The sequence below is a fragment of the Aulonocara stuartgranti genome, assembly GCF_965226115.1.
Source record: "Aulonocara stuartgranti genome assembly, chromosome: 8".
In the NCBI taxonomy this organism is placed as follows: domain Eukaryota; kingdom Metazoa; phylum Chordata; class Actinopteri; order Cichliformes; family Cichlidae; genus Aulonocara; species Aulonocara stuartgranti.
In genome coordinates this window covers 23,838,368-23,859,072 of record NC_138959.1, presented here as the reverse complement: position 1 = coordinate 23,859,072, position 20,705 = coordinate 23,838,368, and the positions used below count along the sequence as shown (strand labels likewise).

Sequence of the window (20,705 nt, the reverse complement as noted above, 5' to 3'; positions counted from 1 at the left end):
CTGCTCTCTCTGGGATAGGATGGCAAGATGATGAAAGCAGAGTCTCTCAGTTGATCTATACCTTCCAGGTGGCATTATGTCAGCTCATTAGCACTGTGTGCCCTGTGCTCACACTCTATAGGTAAATGGCCTCAGCTTGCAGTTATTAATAGACATCCAAGTACATGCAGGCTTAGTTATTCCTTTAAAATTAAGCCTTTCATAACACAAAGTTATAGTTTGGATTGTCTGAATTTTTCTCCCAAGGGGGACACAGTCAACGTTCAGCACGCTGGTCCCAGTGGGAAGTCCTGGACAAAGAGAAACCGTGTCAGTTATCAGAGTCATTCTGCTTGTAGAGAACCATTCTGGGGCAAAGTCTGTGGCTTTGAACAGGTGAGAAGTCGTGTTAGTTAAAATCTAAGAGAATTCTTTATGAATAATACATCTCAGGCCCAGTGTCTGTAAAGTTTAATGCACTGAACTGATGTGGCCCTGCATTTCTGCATTCCCAAGAACACTAACAGTGGAAAATCCTGCAGTCAATGAAGCTGCCAGTCAGTGGCTCAGAAACAAGAGCCAGACTGAACTGTGGGCTTTGGTCCAACATGGTAACCCTCAAGAAATCATCCCGTATTGCATTGCCCTCACCAGCAAGCTCAATCAGGTAGTGTATGTAAAATGTTCATATTCCAGTGCATGTGTCATGGTCTGTGGATTTTGGTATTAGAGATTTTTTCTTGAGCTTTTTTTTTTTGGAGTTTTAGTTTAGATTATAAGATTAAAATTCTATTAGTCCCGTCAGTGTTTCCTTCTGTGTTTTCCCTCTGTCAAGTTAATTCATGTTTCAGTGATTATTCATTTCCTTTTCTTCTTTGGCAATCATGTGACTGGTGTTTTGAGCTCTCCTGGGTGAATGGTCTTACATCGTGTCTTGATGCCGTCTTGTACCCAACATCCCGATTGCCCTGCCACTCATTATGTATTTCGATGTTCTTGAAAATTAAATCTCTGTATTCCTGTGTCCTATTGGTTCCCTTTTGGAAAACGATTTTACTTGGATTACCTCTTATTGATTTCCTTTTCTGGCCTGTAGCTACTAGTTTTGTAATAAAACTTGACTATTATTTGTTACTTTGAATCCTGAGTCTGCACTTCACTCCTTTCACCAGATGGACTTTGAGTGGACTGCCGAGGAACTCATGGATAGGAGGGAGATCCGAGAAAATGTAACAGAAGCTCTCGCCTCTCTCCCTGTGTCCACCTTACTAGATGTTGATCAGATCAGTGCGACACTGTCGCAGTCTGTGGTAAGGAACCCACAGACAATGCCCAGACAAAAACTGTGAGCTTGAGGGGAAGAAGCAACAGTTTGACATTTTGGAAAAATTTACTTGGCTTTCTGGTAGAGAATTGAAGGAAAAGGTCAGCACCACTCCCCCACTGCAAGCTTAATTTAGCTCACAGACGTGAAATGGAGCAACTTTGGGCTTCGGTATCTTGCTGTGGGGGGTTCATGACAAAAGTAGTAATACTACAATGCAAAAAATAAATAAATTACGTACCTACTTATTATGCAGAAATTCAGCCTTTTACATTATATTACTGGATCATAATTATAGATTTAGTAACAAGAGCATGACTTTTATGTTTTATGTACTATGTGAAGTGTAAATATCAACACTGATTCCTCAGAGGCATCCGATGGAAGACAAAACACTGCTCAGTAGACCATTTAACACTTTATTACTTCTAGAAGGGAGATGCGTCCTGCATGACATGTTGCCGTGGATCTCAAAATGGTGGTGTGCCCCTGACAGTTTTATTACAGAAGCTCTCTCATTCTAGTCTAAACAACAGCGTTTCAGTAACTTTCCACTAGAGATGGTCCCCTCTTATCTACATTTCCCCAGGCAAGCGTGAGTGAGAGTCTGCAGCTTTCTACTCTCCAAGGACACATGGTCTAATGCCTTTATTTTTCAGGGCTGTGTCCACTTAATACTACACTATATAACTTTATAACACTTATTATTAAAAAGCATAGAATTATTGAGGCACTGCAAATTATTTAATCCCAACAGAAGCATAGTCGTCTTCTTTTTCTTTTTGCTTGCATTGACATTGCATGTTTTCTTTACTCCAGGCTGTTCCCAGTCAGTTGGTACGTGAAACCTCTCAGAAGAAAGTTTTGGAAACTGTGGGGAAGATGATCCATGTAATAGAGAAAGAGACGGATCCTGCCGTTTTGTCAGCCGCAGATAAGGGAAGAAACATCCTTAATGTTATAGGTGCTGGCCAACCACCATCTCCTGCATGAAATAGTCATGTACTGACATCAAATTTACCATATTCTATGTGTTTCCAGGTAGTACTCTGGCAGCCGCGTCTGAATCATCCAGTGGTTTTTACCCAGCCTACTCGGGAACTCTGCAGGGAGCATCAGTAATCACCCTGTCAGCACTGAGTCATGCTGGAGCTCTAATGCGCACACTGATGCGTTCATATGTTTCTGGCGAGGTGCCTTTTTTGCTGTCCACCAACTATATCACCTCAGTGGGTTTCCAAGGAGACCCTTCTGATCTCCTCTGCCAGTCAAACCAGATAACGAGGCAGTCATCATTTCCTGACAAATCTAAGGCTTCTCATCATTGTCAGTTTACTATGCCCTCCTCCCTGATAGCTCATCTGGAGAATACAGAGTCTGAGGTGGTGCAGGTGTTGTTTGGTTTGGATAAACTACTGGATAACAACGCTTTACTGGAAGGAGCCAATCCTCCAATTTCCACCACTCTTGTGGCCATGGAGCTCAGCACTCCTCAGGGTCAGCCCATACCCATTGTGGGTTTGGACCCTGAACAAGCCATTCAGGTCGCCCTGCCAAATAAGTACTCGTTGGATCATGGAAATGAGAGAGTAGGTAAAGATAGGAATGGGACATGTCTTACTGTAACACTACCGACTAAAGGACAGCTGAACTTCACAGTAAAAGTTCCAGATAGCCTGGATGAAAATGCAGGTTTATATATTGCCTTCAAGTTCACCTTGGCGCCAGGTACAGTTTCTTTATTTTTTTCTTACTCTGGGTCTGTCCTGCTCCAGATTTGTTACCTGTTTCTGTTTTCATGAGTGTAGAAGTTTTAGCTAAATACCCATTACAAATATGAACACAAAAGCTACTATTTCTTAGTTTAAAGCCTCTTATTAAGTCAATACACAGTTCCTAAACTCTATGGGTCCTTTAGCATATCACAGCTCATTGCTTTTATAGCCTGATACTTAATGGAGCTCTGTGGGGTTTTCTTGCAAACACAGTTACAAAAGTTCATATTGAGTTTAGAACATTGTGTGTTTTTTAGGTCTGATTTTAAAGACATTAACCTCTTCTTTTCATAAAATATTCGCAAGGCTGATATAACTGTTTAACATCCTGGGCTGTTGTTTATAAATAAATACATTTACCAGGTAAAGAAGAGTGAGCTGGGGAGCTATCAGCTAATGCTTGCGCTTACTAGCTATCTTGATTACCAGGATGCATTTATGTTTTTACACCAGGAAAAATAGGTGTAAATAAGTGCTCTAGTCTGAAGCCTTGAGATGAGCAATGTCATCATCACTATTCTTGTGTTTTGAAACCAGATGTGCCGAGCTAGTAGCCAGGATCTCAGTGCAAAAATCCATACACTTATTAGCTAACTATCACAAACCTTAGCCAACCCACATAGCAAGCAGGTCTGGCCCGGATCTGGTATCAAGCCGGCACTGCTGGTTAATTTCTATTTAGTTCTTAAATAGATCCAGCACAGCACAAATTAAATTTCTTTTAGCAATTATTGTTTTTTTTAATGTCACAATTCCAACCCTGCTCCTTTACCCGGGCTTGGACCGGCAAAAGTGACCCGAAATAGGCACTGTGGTGGAGTTACTTTGTGTGTGTGTGTTTATAAGTAGTTTTAAACCTTGTGATCCACAAAACAGCATAAGAGTAAAAGAGTAAAAGAACTGACTGCGTTACAGCACCCGCTGCTTGTTGAGAGTAAAAGCGATACGCGCTTTCACGTCTGAAAGCTTGCTAAATATAGCGACAAAGTCGCTAAGTTGGCAACACTGTGTGGGCCATGTGTAAGCACATTGTGTGGGACAGATCCGGGCCATACCAATTTTGCTATGTGGGTGAGAGTGTTTAACTCTAGCCAGGATAGTCATTCTTTCTGGTACTATGACCTAAATTTATAAAATGGATTAAATATTTTATTCATATAACCCAAAATGAATACAACGCCAAGGGAATTTTCTTATATACTTCAAAAGGACCAAACATTTTTTGCAGCCTCCTGGTGGCTGCTAAATAATATACAGGTTTAGAGCTTTTCAGACCCAAAGCTACTGTGCTATAAAAATATATATTTGCCCCCTTTCTTACACAATATTTTTTACACATTACACATTTTATCAAACCTGTACATTTCATATAAGAAGCCAAATCATAATATTAGACAAAGATTTAAATTATGTCTTTACTTTAGTAAATAATGATATCATTTATTAAGAGAAAGAAGTTATCCAAACCTGGTCTTTTATGAAATGAAAACAGATGCAACAGGAATCAAACCTTCCAAAAAGTTCAACTGTATTTTCCCCAAAAGTCTTGGGGATCATCAGGATGTTTTCCATGGTTTTTGCCATGGACCTCTCCCATGCCATCTTTGCCCATCTCTTTCTTATTATTATTATCTTGAACTCTGACCTTAACGGAGACCTGCAGCTGCTAGATGTTGTTCCGGGTTCTTTTGTGACTCCTGGATGAGTCAGTGATGTGCTCTAGAACTAATTTTAGTAGATCGGCCACTCCTGAGAACATTCACCACTATTCAAACTTTCTTCCATTTCTGAATGTCTCACATCATACCACTTTTTCAAATAGGGCAAGGTAGATTTAAAAAGTAAAAAAAAAAACCCCATCTATTTTGTATTTTTACAGGTTATCTTTGTCTAATGCTAAAATTTGTTGGAAACATTGAAGTGTGACAAATATGCAAAACAAAAAAAGAATAGCACTGTACGTCTGTTGTGCATGATTCTAGTTTTTAGTCAGTTTATTACAGTCCATAGTGACTACCTCAGGGGGCAAACATCACAGTCAGGGAATAGCTTTTTATCTTTTTAGATAAAGAAAATAATACTGTTTAAAAATAATCAGTGTGTTGCTGTTACTTTACTGTCAGTCCCGAACAATGCAATGACTACTATACTTACAAAATATGAATGCATTTTCATTAATAAATGTACTAATAACATGAGTGTACACATTTCAGGATAGGAGGTATCTTTCAGGACCAACCATGTAGTGCCTCTTGTACATAATTATTTATTAAACCTGCAATATATGTTTGTGCTATTATTAATAAAATTACTGCTTTTACACTGCAATATCCACCACTAGGAGCAGCTCCACTGCCTGTAGGACATGTCAAGATTGAAGCAAGCTCTGCAGTGCCGAGGACCAATGCATCCCAGGATTCCCTGATGAGAGAGTGGGCTCTTACACTCTCTCATCTGGCCAGCTCCTCGGAAGAAACCATTTTTCTGTCTCCCCTGTGAGTCACGGCTCTCTTCTGCAACTCACTGCTCTAATTGCTCATTTTGATGAATAAAGATGACCTTCACATGAATTAATTTTCCTCTACAACAGTCTGAATGGGACAGATACGCCTCTTTCTGTCAACCTGAGTTCATCTCTGGTCGACGGCGGTCCAGTCAATGTGTCTGTGTGCGTGTTCAGCTCTCTGTGCCAGTACTACAATGTGAAGGAGAGGCGTTGGAGCCGGGAAGGTCTTCAACCACTGGAGGGCAGCACACTCCACACAGCGCTATGTCTCACCCAGCACCTCACCATGTTTGGGGCCAGTTTGTTTGTTCATCCAGGGGCTGTTGTTTTGCTACCACCTGTACGTGAGAACACAGAGGATTACAGCAGATGTAGATATTAAAATAAATGCATGATTTTTGCTCTTTTCCTTCTCCCCCTATTCAAATCTGCAGTCAGGAGAACCTGTGAGGAACATGGTGGTAGGGATTATCTGTGCTGCCCTGGTTTTGATTCACCTGCTGGTGGGGCTCATTGCCCACAAACTGGACCACTTAGACAGCCTGAGACTGAGTCAGGTACCACTGTGTGGGCGACCCGGGCTGTACCACTACAGAGTGCTGGTAAAGACTGGCTGGAGGCCCGGGGCAGGTCAGCCAAAGAGAAGACATTAAAGAGACAGAAAATGAAAAGCCAAACATTACATGTAATGGCTGAATTATCCTGTTTGAATGCTTTAAAATTAAATGGAAAATGATCGTTTCTGTGGTGCTACCCTTCAGGGACTACGGCACATGTTGGCATTAGTTTGTATGGTCTGAAAAAGAGCGGCTCGCACCATCTGCAGAGGGATGGAGCTTTCCAGCGTGGCAGCCTGGACCAGTTTCATGTGGAGACAGATGACAACATGGGCGAAGTCTGGAAAATTCGCATCTGGCATGATAACACAGGTACATTATGTGGTCACAATTACTGGACCAGGCCTCTTCAGTTATTTCCAGTTCTGTTCCCTCAGGTGTACAAAATCAAGCACCAGGCAATCTAGTCTACCTTTAATGATTTTCAAAATAGCAAACAAATCAAATGTAAGAATGATATTTCTTTTGTTTTATGTTTTATTTTGTTGTGTTTTACACACAGTCCCTTTGAACACGTGATCACATTTTCCTTTAACACCCCTCTGTTAGCATTTGGGAACTCAGGAGAGAAGTTGCTTAACAGTTTACGGCCTCTTTTCTCCTGTTTTTAGTCATAATGTCCAAGTTTTTTACTGGGTGACAGGTGTGAGTTACAGGTGTGAAAGCTGAGCACCCAACTCTTGCTCCAGAACTATACATTCTCAGCATGGTTTGGCATTGCCTTTAATTTCCGGATGACAACATATGGTGCCCCAAAACGGTGTATATATATTATTCATGAATAATGGTGCCTTCAAAGATGTTAGAGTTACTCATTAATGCCATGTACACCAATGCACCCTCATGCCACCACAGATGCTGAGTTTTTAATTGCGCACTCATAAAGAAATAAATAAGAAATTGTCCCCTTCTTTAATAGTCAGTGTACACGATTAGCAAAAGGAAAATAAATATTTTATTGGACAGTTTTCCATCTGAGCTTGGGAGCAAAAAAAAATCCCTTTTTAATTGGAAGAACTTTATAATACAGCCTACAAATTTAAATTCTATTGTAATTTTCATCAAATTGAGCCTTAAATTTGAGCTACAACTCTGCAGTCGTGGGCTGGTTAGTTCACTTTATAATATTGCTCACACAGCTTAATTTATTGTGTAATTATGGTTTAGGATGCAGCACTTAGTCCACTCAGCATTACAACCTGCGTCCTTAAAATTATTGTGTGGTTAAAATGTAAGGCAAGAGAAAAAAGGAACTACTAACATATTTATTTACTGTATGATTTGTGTCTGCTTTATTAAAATATTCAAAGGTGTCCTTTACAAATGCTTACAGTACTTTATTTCTTCTTACCAGTAAGACTTCAAATTGTTACTCCCTCATTCTTGTATACTTCCTGGTAAATATTTTAAGCTAATTAAAATGACAACTTAATTTTGGATAAATTGTATCAGAAATACACAGTAAACTTTGGGGAAATTACACCCTATGTCATGTTTTATTAAGTGCTACCTTTTCTTTGCATGGTAGAGTCCATACTTGCCTCTGTGGACAGACACAAAACACCATGTTCAATAAAGTGTTCCTGTATTTAAAGTGTAAGTATAGGGATTAACTAGAAACAGTTTTTCTAGTGAATGAAATGTGTGATTAATTAGTAACAGTAAGTGTTTAAGACATGTCTGCGTGTGTGTGTGTGTGTGTGTGTGTGTGTGTGTGTGTGTGTGTGTGTGCGTGCGTGTGTGTGTGTGTGTTCACATGCATGTAAATACAGGTTTGGACCCATCATGGTATGTGCAACATGTGGTGGTGTGGGACCCTCAGACAGACCACATGTTCTTCTTCCTGCTAGATGATTGGCTCTCTGTTGACAATGAGACGAACAGCACAGTGGAGAAGGAAGTACTTGCCTCTTGTAAGGTTACAGATGTTACTCTGAACTCAACTGTTTAAATGGAAAAGCACTAAGGCCATTTCTTAAGCAGACCTATCAAAGTTCCACTTTGTGTGCTTTCTCTTCCTGTAAACTGAAATATTTTTCTTTCATTGTCTTTGAACCGTTCCATTTGTCCCAAAAGGTCCAGAGGAGCTCACTCTATTTAAAAGGGTGTTCACCTCCCAGCTGATATTTGGCATGGTCGACCGCCACCTGTGGCTATCCCTGTTGGAACGCCCCCCTCACAGCTGTTTCACGAGGGGACAGAGAGTTACTTGCGGTGCCCTTATGCTGCATCTCTACCTGGCACTGGGGGCTCTGTGGTATGGAGCTGTTGGCACTGTGGGGCACAGGTGAAGTGACTGAGAGTACTCAATACTCGAAGATCTAATAATTCCAGATATAAGCCAGTAGATTATTGATCAAATCGATATGTGTTCTTTATACTCAAGTGGACCCATTTCAGCCCATCTGCTCGCCAACGTGGAGACGGTTGCTGTGGGGATGACTGTTGCTGTGCTGGTGTTTCCTCTCCAGTGTTTCCTCTGCTTCCTGTTTAGAAAAGCTCACAGTCGGGTAATTAAAAACAGTATCAACTTTTTATTTTTATTTTTTTTAACTAGTGAACCTATTTAAAGTAACTTGAAGATCGTGGGGGCGATCGTGGCTCAAGAGTTGGGAGTTTGCCTTGTAATTGGAAGGTTGCCGGTTCGAGCCCCGGCTTGGACAGTCTCGGTCGTTGTGTCCTTGGGCAAGACACTTCACCCGTTGCCTACTGGTGGTGGTCAGAGGGCCCGGTGGCACCAGTGTCCGGCAGCCTCGCCTCTGTCAGTGCGCCCCAGGGTGGCTGTGGCTACAATGTAGCTTACCATCACGTGTGTGTGTGTGTGTGTGTGTGTGTGTGTGTGTGTGTGTGTGTGTGTGTGTGTGTGTGTGTGTGTGTGTGTGTGTGTGAGTGAGAGACTGACTGGATATGTAACGTGCTTTGGGGTCCTTAGGGACTAGTAAAGCGCTATATAAATACAGGCCATGCATTAATTTCAAAACATTAGACAGAATACTTGTGCCATCAGAGAGTTGCTGATTAGAGGTTGTGTCAGCTGTGCGTCCATGCTTTGTTTGTTAAACACTCTCATGCACGTAGCAAAATCGGTATGGCCCGGATCTGGCCCACACAATGTGCTTACACATGGCCCACATACCGCAAAGAACAATGGCCCTTTGGTGGCCCAGATCTGGTTTGCCAGATATGGCCCACACATGGGCCAGCACAAGGCCAGTTGTAGACACACTGCTGGCCCTGTGCTGGCCTATAACAGTTTCAGCTCTGGCCCCAGATGTCAGCCTAATGTGTACCTTAATCAAGCCATGTAATACCAACATGTGCTGGAACATGATAGTGCAAAAGTAACATGACAAAACTCTGTTCAGACAGTGAATGGACTGATTCTTATATAGTGCTTTTCTACTCTCCCAGATTACTCAAAGTGCTCTATACAACATCCCACATTCACACACTTTCTCTAAGCTGAGTTCTTACTAACTACATTCATACACATTCACACTTATAACATGCAGACAGGGATCGAACCACTAACCTTCCGATCAATAGGTGGCCTGCTCTACCACCTGAGCTACAGTCACCCACTGGCAAAGATGAGTAAACCCTCACTAGATTTTGGATAAAGTGTAAACTCACAAACCTGTCAAACCTGCATTTGAAACGTTGGCTACCATACCAGTATAGTATTGCAACATGGCATTTGGGTCTTCTAACTAAAATAAGAAAATAGGAACATAAATAGTGCCATCATTGCCAGACCTGGTCCACATCTGGTTGACATACATCCTGCCATGACACCAGTCAGTCAGAAGTGCCAGCTTGATACCGGATCCCAGCCAGAGCTGTTTTCTATGGGCCTGGGCCACATGAACCAAACCATAATCGTGCCAGATATGGCATGCCATCACATAGACAGTGCCATCTATGCCAGGCCTGGCCCATATCTGGATGACATACGTCTTATCATGCCAGAAGTCCGCCAGCAGTGCCGGCTTGATACCAGATCCGGGCCAGACCTGCTTGCTATCTGGGCACTTGTGTGAGAGTACACTCAGAAATGTTAACGCTGCAGGTGTATGTTTACATGTGACTCAGGTAACTGTGGACATGTCAGTCCCTCCCTCTCCTGTTTGTCACTCTGTGGAGATGGACGTATTCCTTGGCCAATCGGAGTTCTCCTGCCCTACTTTTCTGTCTTTGCCAGATTCCTCTGGCCGAGTCACTGACAGTCCTTCATCCGTAAGGACATGCACATACACAGTATACTTGTTATTTTACTCCTGTCTTTTTCTTAGAATAACTCCAGTTGTTATTCTATCTTTCTCCAGTTGCCGGAGAGTAAGGCCTTAGACTCCAGCATCCTGGACTTCTGGGCTGCCTCTGGTTTGGTGCCCAAGAAGTACGAAGCACATCAAGAAGATGGCATCGTAGCGTGGCCATCATGTGACAGCCTACTCAGTCTACCAGTGGGTTCAAGCCCCTCCAAGCCAACCTTAGCCCCTGACCCCTGCAAGGCTTCATCTGCTCGTCAGCTAAAGCGGAAAAAGGCCTTGATGCAGCTTCACTTGACGCCGCACAAATCCCCAGATATGAACTCCAATCAAGTCCAAGTTCACAGCCACAATCTGACAACACTTCTTACTCTTTCCGGTAAGAAACTGTTAAAGCATAATTAATTTCTGCTATTGACGTGAATGGTCTCCAGCACTTTGCTTCTTGCTGTTTCTTGCCGACTTTCTTTAAATTAAAATGATTCCAAATCTGTTCTGGGAACACCAAGTTTTCTGAATAACATCTGATTCTGTATTCTTGTGTTTGGTACCAGAGGAGGATTTACTCATGTCTATTGAAGCAGCAGACGACACAGCAGATGCTAAAAACAGCAACTCAGACAGTGGGCGGGATTCTCCGAGAACAACATCCTCAGTCTCAACCATGTAAGGAAAATAAAGATTTATTTTTATGATGTTCTTTATTGACAGGTAACATTCTGTATCACTTCAACTTTTTTTTTTTTTTTTTTTTTAGGCGGAGCACCTCCTGCAGCAGCTGGTCAGAGCACAGTGAGGATAACTCCCAGTATGGCACTGGACTCTATGAGTGTCCATCCGTAGACTCGATGGCAAGCACCTTCCTGCCAAGCACTTCTCCTGACTCCACATGTTCCTTCTACACGACACGCATAGGTACCATAAAAGGTTTTTCTTGTTAATTGTACCCACAAATGTATTGTCAAATGTACTCCAGTACTCCTTCAATGAGTGGATACTGTTTCAATAAAGTGTTTTGGGATGGCTTAAGAATGGGAAACAGATCTGTGTGGGCACCTAATTCCTAATGCAACAGCCCAGTAATGGAGCAGGTCCATAGGGCAGATCCGTATCTGCAATCAGTCGCCCATACTACATATACAAATACAATTCACAATTATCATTTTAGCTAACTATATATAAGTTTAAGGCCTTCTCTATTACAAAGCACTGTACTGGGGAGAAGCTGAATATAAGAAACTGAGGTAGTCATCACTATTTCCATGAGTCCCTTTACAGTTAACCCTGGTTTGGTATCTTTTTGTTAGACTATGAGACAAAAAACATCCTATCTAGAATTTTTTATTCACATTTGGAGATTTTATTTGAACAGGTGTTGCTCGGAGTCAGCCAGGCAGGCTACTTCCTCGCTGGGCGCTGCGTGTCATTTATCCTCTGCTCGCTTTGCTGCTTGGAGCGTGTCTGGCTGTGATGGGACTCTATGGAAGCTGCTTCTCCAGGACAGTAGTACTCATGTGGCTGGTATCAGCTCTTTCTGCCTTTCTCACCTCTGCTCTGCTGCTGGAACCTCTCAAGGTGAGTCAAGCATGTGGTCCAGTTTGTTCACCTCTCAGGGTTTTGGCAGATTATAACTACTTTGACTTGCATGACTTGCATTTGTATAATGTTGAGTTGACGAGACAGTTTTTATCTTTCACGCACTCCTGCAGTCACACACTAATCTACCAATGCTGAAGCTGGATCATGTGCACTCACACAAAGTTCAGACGTTCCAACAGTCATTTCAGTCTAATCAGACTTAGGGTTGCCAACTCCCTGAAAAATAAATAAGGGACACCTCGTGGCCAGGGCCGGGCAACCCAGTTGTCTTCACCCTTCCCAGTGTGGTAGCTCTTTTTTTGTGTGTGAAATTATTTTTTAACCATTTGACTTGAATTTGATTTAAGCAGATGCATATTCTTTGTGATATGACCATATGGGAAACAAATGATCATTTAGCCATTTATTTTTAGCTCACAATGACAACATTAACACAGTAAAACAGGTCTCTTTCTTAAACAGAAGCCTGTCATGCTTAACTTTTGAGAATATAAGTAAATCTTTCTTTAAAAGAACTCTGTCCTGCTTAACTTAAAATTATATAAATTAATAGAAAACAATAGAACAAAAATATTCTTGTAACAGTGCACATATAGTGCATTTAGTACAATTGGCTTCAGCTGAGGTATTATTTCAGCTTTTCTAATGCTAATCAGCTGCTCCTGTTTGTAAACCCACTTGTTCCCATGATTACGCATCATAACTCATCATCATTATTCATCTATGTATTACTTTTATGTATTAGTGATCTATTTGTTGTAATCATTTATCCTTGCAGTTGTTTATTACACAAAATAAATTATATTATCACACTTCTGGCCACATAGCCCTGATATTCACCGCACATGCCCATCATAACCTTAACCAGAGGGTTTAAAAAAAACAAACCAATGTTTACATACCATATCTGCTTCTGCCGTGGCCTGGTGGACAAGAAATTGGTAAAGGGTTCCCCGAGCTTTCATGCCCCTCGTGTTCTTCATGTGCCCACCATTAGAAGCATGCCTATGGAAAAAGTGCGCCGGCACACAGTGCAGTGCGCTTTATAGGTGTTATCGTGCACTTTTCCAGCCAGGTGTTTTCCTTTTCCCATTCCTCCCTGTACTTTTGCAGCCTTTTTTTTTCTTTCTCTGAGCGAACAAACATTGCTGCTCTAATGCTGGGCTCACACTGTGCGATTTTTGGTCCATTTTGAGACGATTTTTGAGTCGTGCAACCGATTTGGTGATCGGCCTGATTTTGGCCTTCATCGTGCATCGTGTAGTATACGTGGGGTAACGAGAAGCGATTAACACCTCACGACCAGCTCCCGATCATCAATCGCTCGTGAGGGTGTCACCACAGCCGCTCACACTGCTCACACGTAAACGTCGGTGAAAAAGATGGAGCAGCACGGCTGTGCGGCGTGTGATCTGGACACAAGCGATGGAGGCACAACTTGTAGAACTTTGGAAAGCTCATCCGAGCCTTTTCGATGTGGCATCACAAAATTATCACGACCACAACAACCGTGAAAATAGTTGGATTTACATTGCTGCTCAATCACAGCTGCCTGATCAATGTTTTTCATTAGCAATTTAGCAAAGTTGATGGTGGTGGTGTGTCTGTGTGAGTGAAAGACAGAGAGGGAGAGCGAGCGACAGATTTTCTGTTATAACCTTCATTTTATGGAGGCACAGTGTGCGCACTCAGGTCGCATCAGAGCATCGGGCCGTATAGTGTGAGACCTGCATCGTGACCTGCAAACTTCTAACCCCTGTGAGTCAATCGTGCAGTTTGAAAATCGCACAGTGTCTGCCCAGCTTTAGGTTTACTGTCGTCCGAGACTTGCACCGCAGTGTCGGCGTTTGTTTCCCTGTTGGCCATGCTTCTTGTTGTGGTCATCTGTTGTCTTCCGGTATTTTCTCCGTAAGCGACCTTTCCTCGACCAATGAGATGAGCGGTAATCTGACTTGTCATACTCAAATTGTCATAAGTGTGCTGTCAGCTCATCGGTCACAAAGCAGAAGAGGGGCTGGGAATTATGTTTTCAAACAAAGTGTTAATTCCATTAACATTTATAGACTACTTTTGATTCTCACTGTATTACGGGACAAAGTGCGTCCCTTATTAGCTCAATACGGGACGTGTACTTTTGTTTCTAAATACGGGACGATTCCGTTTTTTAAGGGACGGTTGGCAACCCTAATCAGACTTGTCCTTTGATTATCTCTTTGATTATGAATAAAGGCGATGTACTGTTAGCAAACTGGAAAGAGCTGATTAACACTCATTGTTAACACATAAGGGTGGATATTCAGACTTTCTACCCTCTCTCAGATGTCCTGACAGGAAGTTGGGGCAAGGACTTCAATCTCTCTCCATCCAACCTCTCTTGACACCTGTTTTTCAGGTGTGCGTGCTGGCCTTGATCTACACAGTCCTGTGGAGACCTGTGGATCCAGAGGTGGAGGAGCAGCTGGCTCAGGAGGCCACTGTGGTGAGGCCGTTTGGAGAGCAGAGCGGGAAGGTCCGACCGCCATGCGGCTACGGCCTGCTGCAGGCGAAAGAGGAGGCTCGCAAAGTCCAAGCACTGCAGTCAATTATGAGGGTGAGGAGAAAATATTTAAGATTTATTTCTGTCTGGGAATTTTTCTTCCCAGACGTCACACTTTTTTTCTTTTTTTTGCAGCAGTGTGTGTGGCAGCTGTTATTTCTGTTGCTGGTGCTGATGGTGAACTACCAGGATGCAACTGAGCAGGGACAGGCCAGGCTTCTGCACGCCACCATCAAACAACGTCTTCACGCGTCACCCTTGGGGTTTCCCAACCTCACCTCACTCAAAGAGTAAGGGTGACACCAAACGCCACACAAACACAGCACACTGTCGCCACACAGTGTAAAATGTGGGGACAAATCTCGAGTTCTTTAAATTCAAAAGGTCAGAAAACATTTAGATGTTTAATGATTGCTGAGCTAATCGACAGAGGGGCAGATTTACTTAAGAGGGCAAAATAGCATGTGAGGGCAATCCCCAAATAGCGCTAATAAATGTGGTCAGTTTTACAGGTGAAATACAAAATTGGTGCTGTTTTTCTAAACAGTTCATTTGAATAACAAGCGAAACAAAAGACGTTTCTTTTTCAGCGTCAATTATTGGCACAATCAGCAGTAAATTGTGCATTTCACACATTAGAAAATCTGTTTGCACGCTTGATTTAAATTTCCTGTTATTTGTGGCTTAAGAAATCTCTGTGTTTCCACCATTTATATGCACTTTTGTAACTGCACTTTTTTATGCAAGTTTGCACTAGAGTAACGTGTTTGCAATTCTGGTCCCAACTCGCTGAAAGAACTGTGTCAGATTTATGCTGTTTATATCAGACATGATAAGAGCTGATTGTTGTGAACTTTGACCTTCTGTGGAGCTCTCAGCCACACTGCTATGTAGCTCCCCGACGACGTTAGGTCAGCTCCAGGTGTGTGTGATGATCCAGTTGGTAGGGCCACACCCACCATGCCTAAAGATGCCCGACACAGCCGCACCCTTACACATGCACACCTACATACGCCTATATATAGAAACAAAGGACAGCAGCACAATACAAGGACACCGTACCCAATATATTATGTAAGTCCATAATTGCTCACCTTAAATTTACTGCCTGGTAATTTTGCTGGGGACTACTTTCATTTATGTGTCAATACACGTTTGGTGGACTGCATGAAACAGTGTTTGTGTTGCCTCCGGAGTGCAACTGTTCAGCTTATTCTACTCTTTCTTCTTGCAGCTGGTTTGACACAGAGCTGTGGATCAATCACACCTTGGTGCCACATCTCCACCAAAACCCCTCACTGCGACTCGTGGGCTTAACGCAGCTGCAGTACACACATGCGCTCGGTAGCCAGGCGGTTCACCTTCAGTCAAACAACAGTGGAACGATACCCGAGCTCCTCACTGCCCTTCACACGGCAGGAAGAAGCAGGAAACAGTAAGTGGAATTGTCAGAGCAACATGAGTGCTTCTCTCAGACATGCTGAGTGTGTTCATCAATACTGTTGAATTGACTCTTTTGCAAATAATGAGGCGTGTGAGCCCATTAGAAGTTGCCAAAAAGCAAAACAATGGAACGTTGTTTTTCTTCTGAAATCAAATGGAGCATTAACACGCAAACGACCAAAAACTGTGGTGCACATTTTGTCTGTGGTGTCCAATCATCTTCTAATGTCGTTATTTATCTGTTTGTTTATGGCCCACAGATTCTTGCATAACATTTACCCTCCATCGTAATGATGAACTCAAAGCTTTTATTTACGCATGGGTCACGCTTATCGAATTGCATTCATTTACATATTCAGTCGACAAAAAAAGGACAAAAATAAAAAGGTGAGTTTTTATTTGATGATTTCTTTTCCTTCGCTCCAGGTTTGAAGCTCTTTCTATAGAGTTCACTCAGTACCACAGAGAGTCTGCTTTATTTCTGTGCGTGTACGTAAAACTTGAGCAGACTCGGACACAAGCCATCACATCCTGTCTCTCTATCCATCCACTCCTCATCCCTTTATCCGTGTCAGGACTGGACCTGCAGACGGCACTTCCGGTAACAAATCCTGCAGTCTTTCAAATGAAAATCTTTCACCATAATCTGGTATTTAGAGCTTAATAGTTAATAGAAAGTACTTCTTCACCCAATCCAATGACTTTATACCGCAGATTCTTCTGCTCATCTCTGCTCTCCTGACTGTACTTGGGGAGCTGTGGTCTGTGGCCACTGAGCGCACCCAGTATCTGCATCAATGCCATCACTGGTTCCAGCTGCTCCTTGCCTTCTTGTTGCTGACAACAGCTATCCTGCAGCTCCGCTTCCTGTCTTGTGCGTCGTCATGTGTTTCCCAGGTAAAGAATAACATTTTAAAAATCCTCCAAGCAAAACAAAATTAGTATTCAACAACCTTTATGTGCTATTTAGCTGCGGTCCCAACCAGACAACTTCATCAACTTCCACAGTGCTGCCCTTCTGTCACAAAGGTCCTCTCAGTGTGCAGCCACCCTGCTCACTCTGCTTGTTTTAAAGGTGAAGTATTGTCTAACACATGTCCACAGATATTTCACTTTGATTTAAAAAGAAAAACAAAAAAACCCAACTCATTCCCATTTCCAGCTGCTGGGAACCTTACGGTTTGTGCAGAGGTGGGCTGCGATAGGCAGAGTGTTGCACAGAGCCTGGAGGGAGCTGCTGGCTCTGGCTGTCCTACTACTGCTGCTGATGCTGCTCTGCACTCACCTTGGGAATGTGGTATGAGCAGAAAAACATCAGCTTAAGCAAAGATATTTAAAAAGGCGAGATGAAAGATATTTGATATGGTTTGTTTCAGCTTTTTTCACAATCAGTAGAAGGTTTCCTGTCAGTACAAGACACCAGTGTCTCAGTCTTGTCCTTTCTTCATGGTCGGATCGTCCTGCAAAAAATCTGCCAGGTCCACCCCATCCTGGGCCCTCTCTATGGGCTGCTTCTCATGGGAGGAGGTGTTTGGGTTTTGGCTAGACTCTGTGGAGCTGTTCTTATCCATACTTACAGGTACACAACATTACCTTTCTTTAGATGCTATGTTTGCTTTAACCAAAGTTAGGTTTTGTTCTTTTTTCAAAGACAACAGAGTTTTGTAGACTGTCGAAGTTGTTAGCCCTTGAGAAACTGTGTTTTAAAGACAGAAATAGCCCTTTAAGCCCTTATAGGCCTTAAACAAGTTTATAATCTTGCCATACTGACATCTGATGTTTGGCAATTTGTAGCTGTGAAAGTCTTCTAGGTGTCTGGTTACCTAGAAATTCCATCTTAAGATAGAAAGATAATGTCACGGTTCTGGGTCCTTTTGACCCAGCATTTTGAGTTTTGTGTTCTAGTAATATTTTGTATTACGGGTTATGTTCAGCTCATTTGATTGTAATTGTTAGATTATAATATTATTTTATGCCATGTTATACCCCTAACTAAAGATTGTGAATTATTATGTAGTTTTAGTTTGCATTATTCTCCTGAATTAGAAGAAGCTGATAACTATTGCATTAGTTAAACTGATTTGCATTACATTAGACTGCTGATTTATTGTGGATGAATGATATTGTTTATGATGCATTATACTGCTGAGTTATAAGAAATACTGTTTGCAGAAAGTCATCGCCTTATTTGTCTGATTAGAAGAGAACAGAATATACTGGAGAGGTTTTCTGCCCAATCTCAGCAGGAGCAGATAAACAGGGAGCCAAGGTCGTAGCTTAGGCGCTGTGTGAGAGAAAGCATGTGAATGTTTAGGCTTTTTATGATAAGGTGGAGGCACCAGAGGCTATAAGAGTTTGAGCAATGCTCCACCATTTTGAGATCTGAGGCTGTCTGCATCAGTGTCCATCTCCCACGCGTGTGTTCATTAAAATCATCGTTTGACTTAACCCGGCCGGACCAGTGTTGTTATTGTGGTTTTTTTCTCTTGTCTCCATCCCCAATATTTTGAACCTTAACATAATGTAAATGGGGAAAAAAAAAAAGGAAGATGATCTGTAAATCTTTTAAACATCCCAAAGTCAGCAATACCCATGAGATCAGAGATGCAGGCTTTTGAGTGCTGATAGCAAGCCAAACTTTCTTTTTCGATTACGTTATAGATGTCCTGATATCTTTGTTTGAAAATTCTTGGCAGACCTCATAATTCATGGCTTTGTATATGATGTTATGTTATCTTGGCCTAAACTCAGCAAAAGCGCTACCAAACCGTGATGGTACCAACCCCGTGTTTCACAAATGGATAAAGTTCTTTGGCGATGGCAAAAATAAAACCTCTTTCATTGCAAAGAAGTTGCACTTTGTAACCCTGCACAGTATTACACACCTTACTGTTGAAGTGATCTTTGAATTTCTATTACTTTTGTGATAATAGAGTAATGTTTTCAGTAAGAATTTCTGTATTTCCACAAAAATATAAGTGGTTGACAAAATTTTGAGTGCCACATTGTATCATAGGAAGTTTTGTTAAATGGCATGTTGTTTTGAATGTTTTGCTGAAATTTACTGAAGATAGAGCCACAGAGGGATCTTAAGTTTTAATAAACCATCTTCTTTCGTCTTCTAAAGGGCAGAGCAGGCTGAGTTGTTTCATCCAACCATTAAACCTCAGGACTATCAAATGGTGGAGTTCTTCATCAAAAGGCTCAAGCTATGGATGGGACTCACTAAGGCTAAACAGGTGAATAGACTGCTAAATGTGAAGCATTCCATCAGGAAGGCTGAGTAACTAAAAATTGTAGCTGTTGTTACTGATTCTGCACATTTGTTCCCCTTTCTAGTTCAGACACAGGGTGAAGTTCAAAGGCATGGGCATCCCTCCTTCCAGGTTTTCACAGGAATCTTGTCTCTCCACCTTGTCTTCAACCGTTTCTTATTCCCGCTCCCCTTCTTCGCCCTCCGCATTCTCGTCCCCACGTCCTCTATCCTCGGCTCTCTCCAATGGGTCTAAGGACTCGTCAGTGTCTGAGCTTGGTTTTGAAGTCCAGCAGTACCTAGACAGTCTGCTGCCCCGTGTTACTGCTCTGTTATCTCGTTTTGATCGGGTCAACCAGATAAGTGAGGACATTTACAACCTAGAAATTAAACTGGATGAGGTTCAGACCAGGAGAAGGAAGACATGGATGAATTATGAGAAGAAAAGTGAAAGAATCTTTGGAGAGTTAGGAATACCAACAGGCGCAGATGAAGGAAGGATAACAGGAGAAGTTACTCACAGGAAGACCAGTCTCCATCATCCCAAGCTACCAGTCTCCCTGCCATCTACACTCCAGTCCTCTGTCCCTTCAGTGTACATGTTTCCCAATACATATATCTCCTATTCCGAGTTTGAGTCAGTAGCAGTTCAACCTCAGCCAGCTAGTGTTGTGCACTCTTGCGAAGTTGCCGACCCTACACCTGGAATCAGTGTATTGTATTCAAAAGCTTCTCAGTTTGAAAAGTTCCCCAGAAGAAGAGCGTGGCATTCTGGGAGCTCTCATTCAGCTGATGCTGCTCAGAGGACATTCCAATTGTTGGAAGTTTCTCCATGTGGAAACGGAGAAGAAAATTCTGCTTTTAATCCCAGACCCAAAAGTGAAGAAGGCTTAAGAAGATCTATCGGGGATGGGATTCCAGTAAAGAGGAAAGCTTGGATCTCTGAAGGACCAGAGACTGAGTGAGAAACATCACAATGGAAGAAAAATGTCTGTGTCTGGAAAACAGAATCATTTGAAAAAAATGACCAAAATGAAGACACACGTTTTTGCTGTTGTCCATTTTATGAACATTTTACTGTACTTTACAACATTCTATAACTCTAAGTGGTAAAGACACTGTGCTGTAGATATTCTGCTCTGCAGATGAATAAAGGCATGACCATTTGATTCAGACATTGCAATATGTTTGAAATCCACTCCAGGAACAAGCAAAAGTCCCTCAGATAGCAATATTAAATTATAAACCAAGAAATTGTTTGGCAAGAAGCAGGAGCAGCAGCAGGTCAGCTTATACATAAAAAAAATTCCAAATAGCAAAGAGCAGGAAACTAGAAAACATCCCTAATTAACAGAATGTTACAGTTTAATTGGACTTTATGCTCCACATCTTTGAACAGAGAAAG

General features: G+C 42.1%; 1 protein-coding gene across 1 annotated transcript in view; it reads left to right on the top strand.

Moving 5' to 3' along the window:
* Window positions 1-20,451, top strand: part of pkd1b (polycystic kidney disease 1b) — a 41,132-nt gene extending 20,681 nt beyond the window's left edge. The window contains exons 16-43 of the mRNA XM_082544121.1: window positions 19-121; window positions 247-375; window positions 496-646; window positions 1,152-1,289; window positions 2,123-2,267; window positions 2,345-3,031; window positions 5,420-5,573; window positions 5,669-5,924; window positions 6,019-6,214; window positions 6,346-6,513; window positions 7,974-8,114; window positions 8,278-8,488; window positions 8,588-8,711; window positions 10,294-10,437; window positions 10,527-10,848; window positions 11,024-11,135; window positions 11,227-11,384; window positions 11,842-12,044; window positions 14,461-14,658; window positions 14,740-14,894; window positions 15,839-16,039; window positions 16,474-16,648; window positions 16,762-16,944; window positions 17,018-17,122; window positions 17,210-17,344; window positions 17,424-17,626; window positions 19,175-19,286; window positions 19,387-20,451. Of these exons, the coding sequence (XP_082400247.1) occupies window positions 19-121; window positions 247-375; window positions 496-646; window positions 1,152-1,289; window positions 2,123-2,267; window positions 2,345-3,031; window positions 5,420-5,573; window positions 5,669-5,924; window positions 6,019-6,214; window positions 6,346-6,513; window positions 7,974-8,114; window positions 8,278-8,488; window positions 8,588-8,711; window positions 10,294-10,437; window positions 10,527-10,848; window positions 11,024-11,135; window positions 11,227-11,384; window positions 11,842-12,044; window positions 14,461-14,658; window positions 14,740-14,894; window positions 15,839-16,039; window positions 16,474-16,648; window positions 16,762-16,944; window positions 17,018-17,122; window positions 17,210-17,344; window positions 17,424-17,626; window positions 19,175-19,286; window positions 19,387-20,265 (5,888 nt within the window). The 3' untranslated portion in view covers window positions 20,266-20,451. The remainder of the gene's footprint in view (window positions 1-18; window positions 122-246; window positions 376-495; window positions 647-1,151; window positions 1,290-2,122; window positions 2,268-2,344; window positions 3,032-5,419; window positions 5,574-5,668; window positions 5,925-6,018; window positions 6,215-6,345; window positions 6,514-7,973; window positions 8,115-8,277; window positions 8,489-8,587; window positions 8,712-10,293; window positions 10,438-10,526; window positions 10,849-11,023; window positions 11,136-11,226; window positions 11,385-11,841; window positions 12,045-14,460; window positions 14,659-14,739; window positions 14,895-15,838; window positions 16,040-16,473; window positions 16,649-16,761; window positions 16,945-17,017; window positions 17,123-17,209; window positions 17,345-17,423; window positions 17,627-19,174; window positions 19,287-19,386) is intronic.
* Window positions 20,452-20,705: the final 254 nt, after the last annotated feature.